The sequence below is a fragment of the Rhinatrema bivittatum genome, chromosome 8 (genome assembly GCF_901001135.1).
Source record: "Rhinatrema bivittatum chromosome 8, aRhiBiv1.1, whole genome shotgun sequence".
Lineage (NCBI taxonomy): Eukaryota > Metazoa > Chordata > Amphibia > Gymnophiona > Rhinatrematidae > Rhinatrema > Rhinatrema bivittatum.
In genome coordinates, this window is record NC_042622.1 from 181,215,333 (window position 1) to 181,229,061 (window position 13,729).

Here is a 13,729-nt window from a genome sequence, read left to right on the forward strand (position 1 = left end):
ACTGTAAAAAGTGCGGGAGAGCTGGCGCTCCGTGTTGAGCACCCGCTTTCCCGACGCATGCCCCTGGGAGTGCAATTCTCTGTTTAAATGTGGTGTTGTACACTAATAAAGAGCGCCTCCTTATTAGCAGTAGAGGTGGCTGTCTGCAGGACCGACAACCGACGCTCAATTTTACCGGCATCAGTTTTTTAACCCTCTGACAGCCACGGGTTAGGAAAATGAACATCCGTTTTTCTAACCCGCTGAACGGCGGGCAGATTACAAATTTTTTTTTTTTTTTTCATTTTTGCTTCCTCCGACTTAATATCTCCAGGATATTAAGTTGGAGGGTGTACAGAAAAGCACTATTTTCTGCTTTTCTGTACACATTTATGGGTTGTTTAAACGCAGATTGGCTGCACAGTTTACTTTCAGTATCCCGGGCGATTAATAGGCTCATCAACATGCATTTGCCTGTAAATAGAGGTAACCACAGAAAGCAGCATCATGGACATGTAATGCCAAGGATGCGCTAGGGATGATAACTGATCCCTACCGAGTCCTTTTTAGTGTAGTACCTCATTAACATATTTCTTATTTATTTATTTATTTATTTAGCATTTTTATATACCGACTTTCCAATAACAGAATTACTGATCAATTCGGTTTACATTCTAAACAATAACATTGACAAGTAAATGTCTTACAATGAACAGGTCGATATAACTTGGATTAGTACATATGGGTTAATAACATAAGTAGAAGATACGGTGCCTAATGTAGGCTAAATAAACAGTTGATAGTTATAAGACTGGGTTTTGATATTAGACTGCCAAAGTTCAAGTGAGTTCTAGAGATTATCTAAATAGTTCTCTAGTGGATTACCACCGAAGGGATCATTGGCAAGGATATTCTGCAGGTTGTTATGGGAAAGCTTGGTTGAATAACCAAGTCTTGAGTCTTTTTTTAAATGTAGTGGAGCATTGCACTGATCTGAGTTCTGGCGGGAGAGTGTTCCATAGTTTGGGACCAGCTGTGGAGAAAGCTCTTTTGCTTAATACTGACTTCATCGGTGGGATATGAATGTTGTTTCTATAGGCTTGTCTCACTGGTCTGGTAGAGGTGTGGAATTGGAGAGGGATTTTGAGCTCGAGTGGTGCCAAGTTGTGTAGTGCCTTGTGGGTTACTGAGAGCACTTTGAAAAGTATTCTGAATTTGACGGGAAGCCAGGAGAGGTGGATGGGTGCACTTTATTGCATCAGCCCTAGAGTGTTAAGAGTAATGGTCTGGGATCTAGGATTCAAGTTCTATTTCTTCCAGTCGTGCTTCTTGCGACTCTCTTGGACAGGAACTTATTGTACCTGTATATAATAATGCAACTTGTAAAGGGCGCTGGTGTACTGCATTATTTCTAAATAATACAGTTAACAAATAACCAACAAATAAATCAAGGTTCCATTTCAACTAGCCCTGCATTTTGATTGTCTAAGGCTTCTCCCACAATCCAAATTAAAGTCTCATTGAAAAGGCCATAGGCGGGCAATTAATTTTACAAAACATATGAAACATTAATTAAACTTATTTTAACTGAATAGTATAGAATATAGAAAAGTTATGGTATTTTATTTTATTTTTGAAGGGCCTTGTAACTGCTCAGAACGCCGCAAAAAAAGAAAAAAAAGAGAGCGCGCCAACCGCCACCCCACGCGAAGCATCCTGGGAGAAGCGCGTTCCAAACAAGTCCCGTCGCACGCGAGCAGATACTCGACAGGAACTACGTCATAGAGTATAGAGACGTCTTTCGGTGTTGGGCTAGCGTGAAGAATTTTTTTATTCCTTCTCATTCTTCGTGGCTCGCTCGGCTGAGCTTCGCTTTTGCTCCGTCAGCCGGAGAGACATTCGGTGTTCACTCTCCGACCCCACTGCAGTAACCAATCGGGCAACGGGGAATACTTTATGCCCCTCGGAAGGATAACTTAGAAAGGGAGGCGGTGAAACATCTTGGATCCGTGCGCGCGGTAAGGCGGCACAGGAAGGTACAGTCGCCATTTTGGAGCTGGAGTGTGGAGGTGGAGAAGCGTGGTGTGTGTGCTCTTTCACCCTTCCCACTGGATCTTTTACTCGCCAGCCGTCCCCGTACACCTATGTCCGGAGGCGGCGTAATCAGAGGCCCCGCCGGCAACAACGATTGCCGGATTTACGTGGGCAATCTTCCCCCGGACATCCGTACCAAGGACATTGAAGATGTGTTTTATAAGTACGGGGCGATCCGGGATATCGACTTGAAGAACCGCAGAGGGGGCCCTCCGTTCGCCTTTGTGGAGTTCGAGGATCCACGGTACGTTAAGGGGGAGTGCTGGAGTCCTGGTGAACTGACGTCCTAACCGCCCCTATTCTGTGGGGGTCGGGCGAGAACGGTTTTGCGGGCCTTTGTGTTTTCCTTGTTAATTGCCTGTGGTGGTGGGTCTTAGTCTCTCCATTCAGTCATGACTATTATTTCCTTGGTCGGGTGAGTTCCCGGGGTCTCGGCAAAACGCTGAAATAAAGAGCGCTAAGGCTTTGGAGGTCTGAGGTGCGAAGGGCGGGAAAACGTGTGCCCGCCGCGGAAATGGCGGATTGCCAGGCGGTTTGCTCTATAGAGGGGGAAGTCGATCGGCAAGGTTTCCAGTAACCGTGGGAATATGGTGACTGGTCTCTGCGTATGCCTTTATTCTGACTTTATATTTATATTCTTTGCACTTGATTTACACAGATTCTGAAGCCGCGTGGTTGCTCATGCATGCAACGTGTCGCCCCTCCTTTTCTTTTTGAGAGGAGAAGGGAGGGAGCTGGGATTCGAATGTGTGCAGGGCCCTGAGCCTTCGCGCGCTCAGACTAGGGATATTCAACGCGCAGGCGCCGAGATCGCAAAAAGATACAGGGGAGACGTGCTTGCGTTGATTGGTTTAAATTATCTTTTTTTGTGTGCTGATTTGACTTTGCATTGAAGGTTGGCTTTTTTTTTTTTTTTTTTTTTTAATCTCTCTGCACAAGTACTCTAAAGTTTGAGCCTGTTGTGCTGGAGTACCCTATTAGGTTAGGGCCCCCCCCTGGCCCCGGTGCTTTGTGGCAGCACCGGGGCCAGGGGCTGCACAGACATCTTCAGCATAAAGGTTGTTTTATTAGAAAAAACAGGAATGGAGACACACATCCCATGATATGTTTTCTGAATTTGGATCCTAGTTTCAGTTAACTAAGTTTTTGAATGTCTCCCTAAAAGTGTTCCTGTACATCTGTTTTAATGTATTCAGCCCCAGAGGCGACTGTTCAGTTCCATGTAAACCGGTGCGATATGTATTGTATACAGATCATTGGTATATAAAAATAATAAATAATGTGCCATGCTGGCTCACATCAAAGACCTAATATTGACAGTGGTACTCTGTGGATTCCAAAGAGTAGATCGTTTCTTGTTGCCTAGTCTAGGGATAAGTGGTTTCCCAAAGTCTGTTTAGCTAATAATTGTTTATGGACTTTTCTTCCAGGTGCTTGTCCAAACCATTTTTAAATTATGCTAGATGTTGCTATTAAAGCCAGTGAAAGCCAAATGGCATTTGCCTAGATCTGGAGGATGTGGATGATCAGTGTCTAGGTCTCCTTTATTCTTGTCATGCCAGGTTGGCCTACCCATCATTTTTTTTTTTAGTGTTAAGTATTAGTTTTTTAAAATAAACAAACCACCATAAAGATAGATCACATATCATTTGAGTAAAACATCCTACCACTTGACTGTAGTAATGAGTCAAATTTGATAAACTCTGAGAAGTGCAGTGAAATATTGATTGCCAGAATGCTTACAATTGTGGGCGAAAATGATGTTGATAGGAGAGAAGACATTCTAGGGGCAAGTATTTTTTTTACATAAGTGATAAATTAAAATTGAATTTTTCTTGCTTTCCTTTTTAGAGATGCAGAAGATGCTGTCTATGGGCGTGATGGCTATGATTATGATGGCTACAGATTGCGTGTGGAGTTCCCTCGGAGCGGCAGAGGGACTGGAAGAGGTGGAGGTGGTGGTGGAGGAGGAGGTGGGGGCGGTGGCGGAGGTGGTGGGGGCGGCGGTGCCCCAAGGGGTAGATATGGACCCCCATCAAGACGTTCGGAGAACAGAGTGGTAGTTTCTGGTATGTAACTTTGTCTCTTTATCTTTGATACTAAAGTTGGACCTGTAAATCATTCTTGGTGTTTTCATAAATGTTTGTAAAGAGCTTTTTTTTTTTATGAGTTAAACTGGTGTTCATTTCCTTTAATAGAAACAGAAATGATGGCAAAAGAAGACCAAATGGCCCATCCAGGCTGCCCAGCAGCTTTCACACTATTTTTTTTTTTTTTCATACTTATGTTACTCTTGGCCCTTATTAGTAAATTTTTGGTTCTAGTTACCTTCCACCCCTGCCATTGATGTAGAGAACAGTGCTGGAGCTCCATCTAAGTATCTAGCTTAATTGGTATGGGGTAGTAACTGCCACAATAAGCAAGCTACTCCATGCTTATTTGTTTACCCAGCCTGTGCAATTCAGTCCTTGTTGGTTGTTATCTGAATATAAATCCTCTTTTCTTCTCCGCCCCCCCCCCATTGAAGCAGTGAGCTGCGCTGGATATGTATTCCAAGTGAAGTATCAGACTTAATTGATTCTGGGTAGTAACCCCCACCCTGTAACAAGCAAGCTACACCCATGCTTATTTGTTTACCCAGTAGTTTTTGCTGCTAGAGGCACTGACACACCCCAAAAGAAAGCATGCCTAAGCCGTACAGAGGACTCACTTTCCCAGTACATACCAGGATCAGTCCAGACAGCTGGGTTATGCCTCCCCTCCAGCAGATGGAGTCAGAGAGAAAACTGAAAGCACCCCCTAGATATACTGGTGTGCCTCCTGCGGTCCTTCAGTATATTCTCTGACTCCAGCAGATTGAGAGGCATAACCTGCGGTTCTGGTCTGGTCAGTTTCTCGGTACTGGGAAATAGGAAAAAAAAAAGGGGGGAGACAAGGGACAAGATCAATTAGTTCATCTTTCTGTCCTCTGTCTGCCTGTTTGTCTTTGTTAGTTTGTCTTGCGCTGCGAGGCTGTAGTTCAGTGTGGGGCAGGCTCGGAGGGTAATACCCTTCTCTTATTCCCGGGATAGAGTGTCCGTGTGGCTGGGGGAGAGCTTACCGGTGGGCCGGTCACCCTCCCCCCCCCCCCCCCAATACCAGGGATCTGACCCTGAAGGGGGTTTAAAAAAAAAAATAAATTAAAAGTTCAGCCAAAGAGTCATTTAAGACCTGTTGGGGACAGGCAGTGAGCTCCCCTGCTTTACCCCGACCAAAACAGCCTGCCCGTGCCTTTCGGACCCCGGAGGGGGTGGCTAGTTCACCCGGCGCGCGTTCGCTGGCAAAATTTTCGCCTCACCGGTTTTTGGCGCCTTTTTTTTTTTTTTTTTCGCCGTCAGTGCAGGGCTCCTTCTTCAGATGCCGCGATCCTCGGCTTGCCGGACATGTGGGGAGGCGGGGGCGCGTCTTTCCCGCGAGGGTCTCTGCCCCCGATGTATTCCAGGGGGTGAGGGACCCTCGGGGGGGCCGAGCGCTGCCCGCAGCCGCTCTCCTCGCCCCTCTGCGTCGCGGCACAGCAGTGCCTCCGGCAGCCGGTCTTCGGCCCCTCCTCCCTCGGGGAGGAGTGCGGCGGCCATCTTGGCCATGCGGCAGGATGAATTTTCAGCTTCGGAGGAGGAGAACTCCCCTCCTCCCTCGCCGGACGCATGCAGCCCGCGCTCTCAGCCCGATGTGGGGTCTCCTCGGGGACCCCCCGCAGCGGATGCCCCGAAGACAGGATTAAAAAGGTCAGTGCCTTTTTCATCGGATTTTGTGCTTTTAATGCACAAGGCGTTTTTACAAGCAGAATCCGGCTGGGAGCCGGAGGTGCCCCCTCCCCCGAAGGTGCCCAAAACGACTTCCTTGCCCCGGGGGAGTCCGCCGGGGGTAGGGTCGGCCGGGGCTTCGGCTCCCCGCCCGCGGGTGGGAGGCGCTGAGGACCTGAGCGATACAGGGGCCGCTCCAGAGTCCCCGGGGGCTCCGGATTTGCTAACGGCGGACGAGCAGGGGTCCGTTGAGGGGGATGACCCTCAGGTACTCCGTTTGTTTGCTAAGGAGGAGTTAAGTGCCCTTATTCTCCATGTGCTGCAGGAGCTAGAATTAACGACACCGCCTCAGGAGGCGGACTCGTCCACAGGGGATATCGCGATGGCAGGGCTTCGGGGCCCCCCTCAGACTTTTCCTTTCCATCACAAGGTCTTGCAGATTGTCTCGAAGGAATGGGAACTGCCTAGGGCTTCCCTGCGTGTGAATCGAGCCATGGAAAAGTTATATCCCTTACCTAAGGATTCTTTGAAACTGTTGACACCCGCGGTAGATTCGGCTGTCACGGCTGTGGTCAAGCATACGACTATCCCCGTGACGGGGGGCATAGCGTTGAAGGACCTCCAAGACCGCAAGCTTGAGGTCTTATTAAAGCGTATTTTTGATGTGGCGGCACTGGGGGTCCGAGCAGCGGCTTGCAGCAGCCTTGTGCAGAGGGCCAACCTCTGCTGGGTTCAGCAGCTGCTGACCATGCAGGAGCTCCCTCCGGGCGAGGCTGAGCAGGCAAATTGTGTGGAAGCAGCGGTCGCTTATACAGCGGATGCCTTGTATGACTTGTTGCGCACATCGGCTCGCATTATGTCCTCGGCGGTTTCAGCCAGGAGATTGCTGTGGCTCCATCATTGGTCGGCGGATGCCACATCCAAGGCGAGGTTAGGTTCCTTTCCTTTTAAGGGCAAGTTGCTGTTTGGCGAGGAGCTGGATCAGCTCATTAAGGACCTGGGTGACAACAAGGTTTACAAGCTGCCGGAGGATAAGCCTCGGCAGCCTCGGTCGTTTGGTAACGCCAGGGCTCGTTTTCGGGGCCAAAGGCGTTTCCGTGGGGGAAGAGGGGGTTCCTTTTCCCAGCGGCAGCAGGCGACGAGATCCCAGGCCTGGTCGTCTTCTTCCTTTCGTGGCAGGAGGCCTCTACGCGGAGGCTCCTCCCAAGGTTTTGCTGCCATCAAGCCCGCACAATGAAGGTGCGCGGGCCCACTCCTCCGTTCCCGTTATCGGGGGCCGGCTGTCCCGGTTCTGGGAGGAGTGGGTCAAAATTACTTCGGATCAATGGGTCCTCGACGTGGTTCGGTACGGCTACGAGTTGGATTTTGTACGTCCCCTCCGGGATCTCTTTATGGTATCGCCGTGCGGCCCGGTGGAAAAACAAGTAGCTATAGCCCACACGGTCGCTCATCTACAGGCTCTGGGGGCGGTGGTTCCGGTTCCGTGGGACCAGCTTCGGACGGGTCGGTATTCCATATACTTCCTGGTTCCCAAGAAGGAGGGCACCTTCCGGCCCATCCTGGATCTCAAAGGAGTAAACAAGGCGTTGCGGGTACCTCGCTTCCGAATGGAGACCCTCCGGTCTGTTATTGCGGCCGTCCACAAGGGAGAATTTTTGGCTTCTTTGGACTTGACAGAGGCCTATCTACACATCGGCATAAGAGAACGGCATCAAAGGTACTTGAGGTTCATGGTGATGGGGGACCACTACCAGTTTTGCGCCCTCCCCTTCGGGTTGGCCACCGCGCCGAGGGTGTTCACCAAAGTTCTCATGGTGGTAGCGGCTTCCCTCCGCCGCCAAGGCGTCCTTGTGCATCCTTATCTCGACGATTGGCTCATCCGAGCGAAGTCGCATGCGGCTTGCACCCGAGCGGTCTCCTTAGTGGTTCACCAGCTGCAGGAGTTGGGTTGGGTAGTCAACTTTGCGAAGAGCAGACTCGAGCCGACCCAACGCCTGGAGTTCCTGGGAGCTCGGTTCGACACCTTGGTGGGCAAGGTTTTTCTTCCGCAGCAACGCATGCTCAATCTCATGACTCAGGTACGGCGCCTGTTGGAGCTCGAGATTCCCACGGTCTGGGATTATTTACAAGTCATTGGTCATATGGTGTCTACTATGGAGATGGTACAATGGGCTTTTGCGCATATGCGTCCGTTACAAAGAGCGCTTCTGTCTCGGTGGGATCCCCGCTCGGAGGAGTACGGGATCGAATTGCCGTTGCTGGAGCCGGCTCGCTCCAGTCTCTCTTGGTGGTTGACTCCAGACAATCTATTGCAGGGGGTGGACCTCGAACCCCCGTCCTGGTTGGTGGTGACAACGGATGCCAGCCTGTCGGGCTGGGGAGCGGTCTGCCAGTCCCGTGCAGTCCAGGGCACCTGGTCAGCACTCCAAGCAACTTGCTCCATCAACCGATTGGAGACCAGAGCGGTCCGCCTGGCCTTGCGTTGCCTCCTACCACTGGTACGCGGACGAGCAGTCCGAGTTCTGTCGGACAATGCGACCACGGTGGCGTACATAAATCGACAAGGCGGCACGAAAAGCCAAGCAGTAGCGACGGAGGCGGCGCTGTTGATGTCCTGGGCGGAACGGCACATAGAGCGTCTCGCGGCCACCCACATTGCCGGCGTGGACAACGTTCAGGCGGATTACCTCAGCCGGCAGCACCTAGATCCAGGAGAATGGGAGCTCTCGTCGGAGGCGATGGCTCTCATCACGCGGCGTTGGGGGACCCCGCGCTTGGACCTCATGGCGACCCGTCCAAATGCAAAGGCGGTGCGCTTCTTCAGCCGGAGGAGAGAGCACATGTCAGAAGGGGTGGACGCACTGGTCCTTCCGTGGCCACGTCACATTCTTCTTTATGTGTTCCCTCCGTGGCCCCTGGTAGGGAAAGTGTTAAGGCGCATAGAGTCACATCACGGTCCGGTGATTCTCGTGGCTCCGGAATGGCCGCGGCGTCCGTGGTTCGCGGATCTGGTCACCTTGGCGGTCGACGGCCCACTGCGTCTCGGGCATCTTCCCAATCTTCTTCGCCAGGGTCCAGTATTTTTCGATCTGGCGGATCATTTTTGTCTGGCGGCTTGGCTTATGAAAGGAAGCGGTTGAAGAAGAGAGGTTATTCGGATGCGGTGGTGTCTACTCTCCTTCGGGCGCGTCGGTCTTCCACTACACTCGCTTACGCGAGGGTTTGGAAGGTCTTCCATGATTGGTGTGACACGGCGGGTATCTCGACCGGACGTTCGTCCGTGGCGGATATCCTTATGTTTTTACAGGATGGCCTGAAGAAGGGCTTAGCGTATAATTCGCTGCGAGTTCAGGTGGCGGCTCTGGGCTGCTTGAGGGGTAAGGTCGAAGGCTCGTCCCTTGCGAGTCATCCAGATGTGGCACGGTTTCTGCGAGGGGTTAGAAACTTGCGACCTCCCGTCAGGCTTCCCTGTCCGTCTTGGAACTTGAACTTGGTACTCCGTGGTTTGTGTGCGGCGCCGTTTGAACCTATCAAGGCGGCTTCCTTAAAGGATCTGACTCTCAAGACGATTTTTCTTGTGGCCATTTCTTCGGCTCGCCGGGTTTCGGAGCTTCAGGCTCTCTCTTGTAGGGAACCTTTTTTGCGCATCTCGGCGTCGGGAGTTTCTCTATGGACTGTCCCTTCCTTCTTGCCGAAGGTGGTCTCCACGTTTCATGTCAACCAGACGGTGGAATTGCCTTCCTTTTCGGACGAGGACCTCCAGTCTTCTCAAGGTAGGGATTTGAGACGTCTCGATGTTCGACGGATTCTTTTGCGCTATTTGGAAGTTACCAACGAGTTTCGAAAGTCGGATCACCTTTTCGTGTTGTGGAACGGTCCCAGGAAGGGGCTCCCAGCTTCCAAGGCTACCATTGCACGCTGGTTAAAGGAGGCTATTGCGTCTACGTATGTTGCCTGTGGTAAGCCGGTTCCCACTGGGCTCAAGGCTCATTCTCTGCGTTCTCAGGCTACTTCGTGGGCGGAGAATTACTTGGTCTCTTGTCAAGAGATTTGCAGGGCGGCCACGTGGAAATCCTGGCATACTTTTTCCAGGCATTATCGACTTGATGTCCGTGGCCCTCTTACAGAGTCCTTTGGGAGCAGTGTGATTCGAGCGGGACTCTCAGGGTCCCACCCCAGTTAAGGCGGCTCGGGTACATCCTAGCTGTCTGGACTGATCCTGGTACGTACTGGGAAAGGAAAATTAGGTTCTTACCTTTGCTAATTTTCGTTCCAGTAGTACCATGGATCAGTCCAGACGCCCGCCCTTGGTGCTTCTGGGAGTCCGCTCGTATTCTGTTGTTTTTACAGTGCAGTTTTTTGTCTTGTCGGTCGCCACAGTGTCAGGTGGCCGGTTGCCATTTTGTGGTGTTCTTGTTGTACATTTGTGGTGTCCTGTTTGTTGTTCTGGTTTTTACCTGTTTTCAAGGATGTGGCTACTTGCTCTAGTCACTGGTTTAAAAAAAAAAAAGTTTTTTGTGGGGGGACTTGGTATGTAGTGCTTAAGTCATTCCTTCTGCTTTGATATCACATATACTGAAGGACCGCAGGAGGCACACCAGTATATCTAGGGGGTGCTTTCAGTTTTCTCTCTGACTCCATCTGCTGGAGGGGAGGCATAACCCAGCTGTCTGGACTGATCCATGGTACTACTGGAACGAAAATTAGCAAAGGTAAGAACCTAATTTTCCTATAACCTTAAGGCTGGAGGGATGTTACCTCTAAGACACCTCTGCTTCTGGTTGCCTGGCATGGGCTTTTACAGTGGTGGAAACGGTCTCCCCCCAGGCCCATTGTGCTCTCTATATATGGAACATTGGAACTAGCCACAGCACACAGCCATTGGCCAACCCTCATAAACTATAATTTAACAAATCACAAACTATGTGTATTTACATCGTATCTTATCAGAGCATGTTTGTGATTATGTATACAGGTTTGTAAATGTACTACATGCTCTGTAAAATACTTTGCACACACATTCTAATGTGACTATTATAGCATTCAATGAATAATACATCTTCTCTCTCACCTGTGGTTAATTGAAATGTATGTGCCTTGAATTTGGAAATTGAGTTCTTAAAACATTTAACACATTCAATTATCCTTTTCATTCAGGACTGCCTCCAAGTGGAAGTTGGCAGGATTTAAAGGATCACATGCGTGAAGCAGGTGATGTATGTTATGCTGATGTTTACCGAGATGGAACTGGTGTCGTGGAGTTTGTACGAAAAGAAGATATGACCTACGCAGTGCGAAAACTGGATAACACTAAATTTAGATCTCACGAGGTAGGTTATACACATTTGTTTGGCCAGAATTGGATGTACTGGGTTTAACAATGGGACAATAAAGGTAAGAAATCCAAGTGTCACAAAGCCTCATTCAGTAAAGTAAATTAAACCTTGTGTTAGAGGTAACATGTCAGCATGCCTGAAAAGATAGCTGTGAAGCTTAGATCTTTCAATCGTAAGTTCTGTCTATTTGATAGGGAGAAACTGCCTACATCCGTGTTAAAGTTGATGGCCCAAGAAGTCCAAGCTACGGAAGATCTCGATCCAGAAGCCGTAGTCGTAGCAGAAGCCGTAGTCGCAGCAACAGCAGGAGTCGCAGTTACTCTCCTAGAAGAAGCCGAGGATCGCCACGCTATTCTCCCCGTCATAGCAGATCACGCTCTCGTACATAAATGATTTAGTGAAGCTTTTTTGTAGTTCCTCATGTTGTACGCATTTTCCTTTACTCCATACTGTCTTTAATTTTTTATTCACTTTTATTCAAGTTGGCTAATGTGTTGAATTACATTCTTATGTAATATTCCAAGTGAGTGTTTGCTCCTTAACATCAACATTCCCCTTGTGTGTTTTGGTAGGCTGTATTTTAACGATGTAGACAGTTCGTTTAAAAATTAAGTTAGTTAACTGCGCTTTTCAGACTGTGATATTCCTGTGTAAATGTTTTTGTTGGTTGTGGTTAGAAGTGGGGGATGTTGGATGGTTGTGCATAACTTGTCTTTTCTGGGGGATCTTAAATTTTACCTTGCCTTTTCATGTGTCTTTCTGTAGACATATCTGAAGAGATGGATTAAGAATGCTTTGGATTAAAGGATTGTGGAGCACATTTCAATCATTTTAGGATTGTCAAAAGGAGGATTGAGGAGGATCAGATCAATAATGGAGGCAATGGTATGACTCCAAGTGCTATTGTCACAGATGAAAATGGTAGTATTGACTTTATACTGAAAATTAGTGGCTGTCTGGTTTAGTTATGGCGTAAAGTCAAACTAATTTTAGCAAGTACTAGAACAAACTAAATTACACACAACCTATCAGTTTGGGTCCCCCTCTTCTCCATTTTGGCTAAGTTTATTTGCAATTAAAGAGGGACTGGGAATGTACTTGGCCACAAAACATTTGAGTTCTGTTTGTTAATGTATAAACCTTGGTAGACCAGTATAATATCAATACTGCTAAATCTGCATGTCCTCTGTGTGACTGATACAGCATTGGTATTTCATTATTTTTCAGTGTTGGAATGAAAGTAAAACTATATATCAATTCCTGAAATGTTGCTATAGAACAATGTAGCTGTGGGGTTATACCATCTTTTTTTTTTTTCCTCAACCCTTCCCCTTTAGAATAATCTGCACAGTTGACTTACTGGTATGGTAAAAACTCCCAATTAGCTTAAATCATTATCTTGAATACATTCTAGAGTACTTGCTTTAGTTTAGAATCTAGGTAGTTAACATTAGCAGTAAACTTTGAAGCTTATTAAACATTTTTTTTACAACCACAAAACCTAGGAAGTTACAGTAATGTTAGCATTATCAGTTAACATGTAAGTACGTTACTTCCCTGAATGAATAGCTTTGCTAAATACATTTCTAAATTTTACCTTTTGCTTCACCATTCAGACGTTTTGATTTGGGGAACTGATAGTTATTGGTGCCACATCTATGTTAAGTGTTGGCAGAGATAACTAATCATTCCCCAGGACCTTCTTTTTGTAACCGTATCTAACTTTTGCCTCCTCTTTTTTGGTTTTGCTGGTTATAAAGGTTTGGATTGGAGAGGGCTCACTGGATCCCAATCCTTGGAGCTGGATCATTGGATTCAAATCATAATGTGAATAGGATAGGGAGGATGAATTGCAAGGATTCATGGAGCGGGATCAAATAACCAGGAAAACAGGAGTGTGGATTCCTGCCCCAACCAAACCGCATTCATGTGGAGTTTTTTTTATATATATACAACTTTAATTGGCTATTCCAAAGATATTTTTCCTATTTTTGACGATTGGAGCCCTTAGGATGCACGGAGGAGTTTGTTTCATGTTTTGTAAAAGGAGCAAGGCGAGGACCTGGAGAGGTACGCTGGAGCAGTCTCCTTGGAAGGATTCAGCACAATAGATGGTAAACATAAAGGGAAGGGGGGGATTTGTTTAAAAAGTACATTAATAACCTGTGTTTCTAACTTGACAGAACAACTTGGAGCTGACGATTAAGTAGGTTTTCAATTGGCTATTGCAGTTTAATTTCCTTTGACAAATAAAATTTTTAAAAAAACCATGGCTGTCTTTTTCTTTATCTCAAATGGATACCAAAGTTTGACTCAGCATAAGGAAGAACCGTGAAGGCCGTGTATGGTAAGATTATAGCACTACTTAAATTTTTAAAGCAAAACAGAAAAAGCTGAAGTTTTAGCAGGGCTTACTGTTGGTACCTGCTCCTTTAGATGCAGCTGCCCCATAGTTTAAATGCAGTGGTGTACATGGCCAGGTGCAGTGTTTGCTGATCATAGCAACATGATAAATAACAGCTAAAGATCAAAATTGTC

General features: G+C 47.9%; 1 protein-coding gene across 4 annotated transcripts; it reads left to right on the top strand.

Moving 5' to 3' along the window:
- The first annotated feature begins 1,745 nt into the window (after positions 1–1,745).
- On the top strand, positions 1,746–13,459 carry SRSF1 (serine and arginine rich splicing factor 1). 4 transcript variants are annotated; one of them, XR_003858203.1, is made up of 5 exons: positions 1,746–2,317; positions 3,925–4,142; positions 11,013–11,185; positions 11,957–12,076; positions 12,952–13,459. XR_003858203.1 is itself a non-coding variant. In XM_029612579.1 (4 exons), exons 1-4 carry the CDS (start codon positions 2,124–2,126, stop codon positions 11,993–11,995), a joined length of 624 nt encoding a protein of 207 aa, XP_029468439.1. In that variant the 5' UTR covers positions 1,746–2,123; the 3' UTR covers positions 11,996–13,459. The 4 variants fall into 4 exon arrangements, 2 of the variants coding, with proteins under 2 accessions (XP_029468439.1, XP_029468437.1); XR_003858202.1 differs by having other exon boundaries at positions 1,757–2,317; positions 11,386–12,076; XM_029612579.1 differs by having other exon boundaries at positions 11,957–13,459.
- The last annotated feature ends 270 nt before the right edge of the window (positions 13,460–13,729 follow it).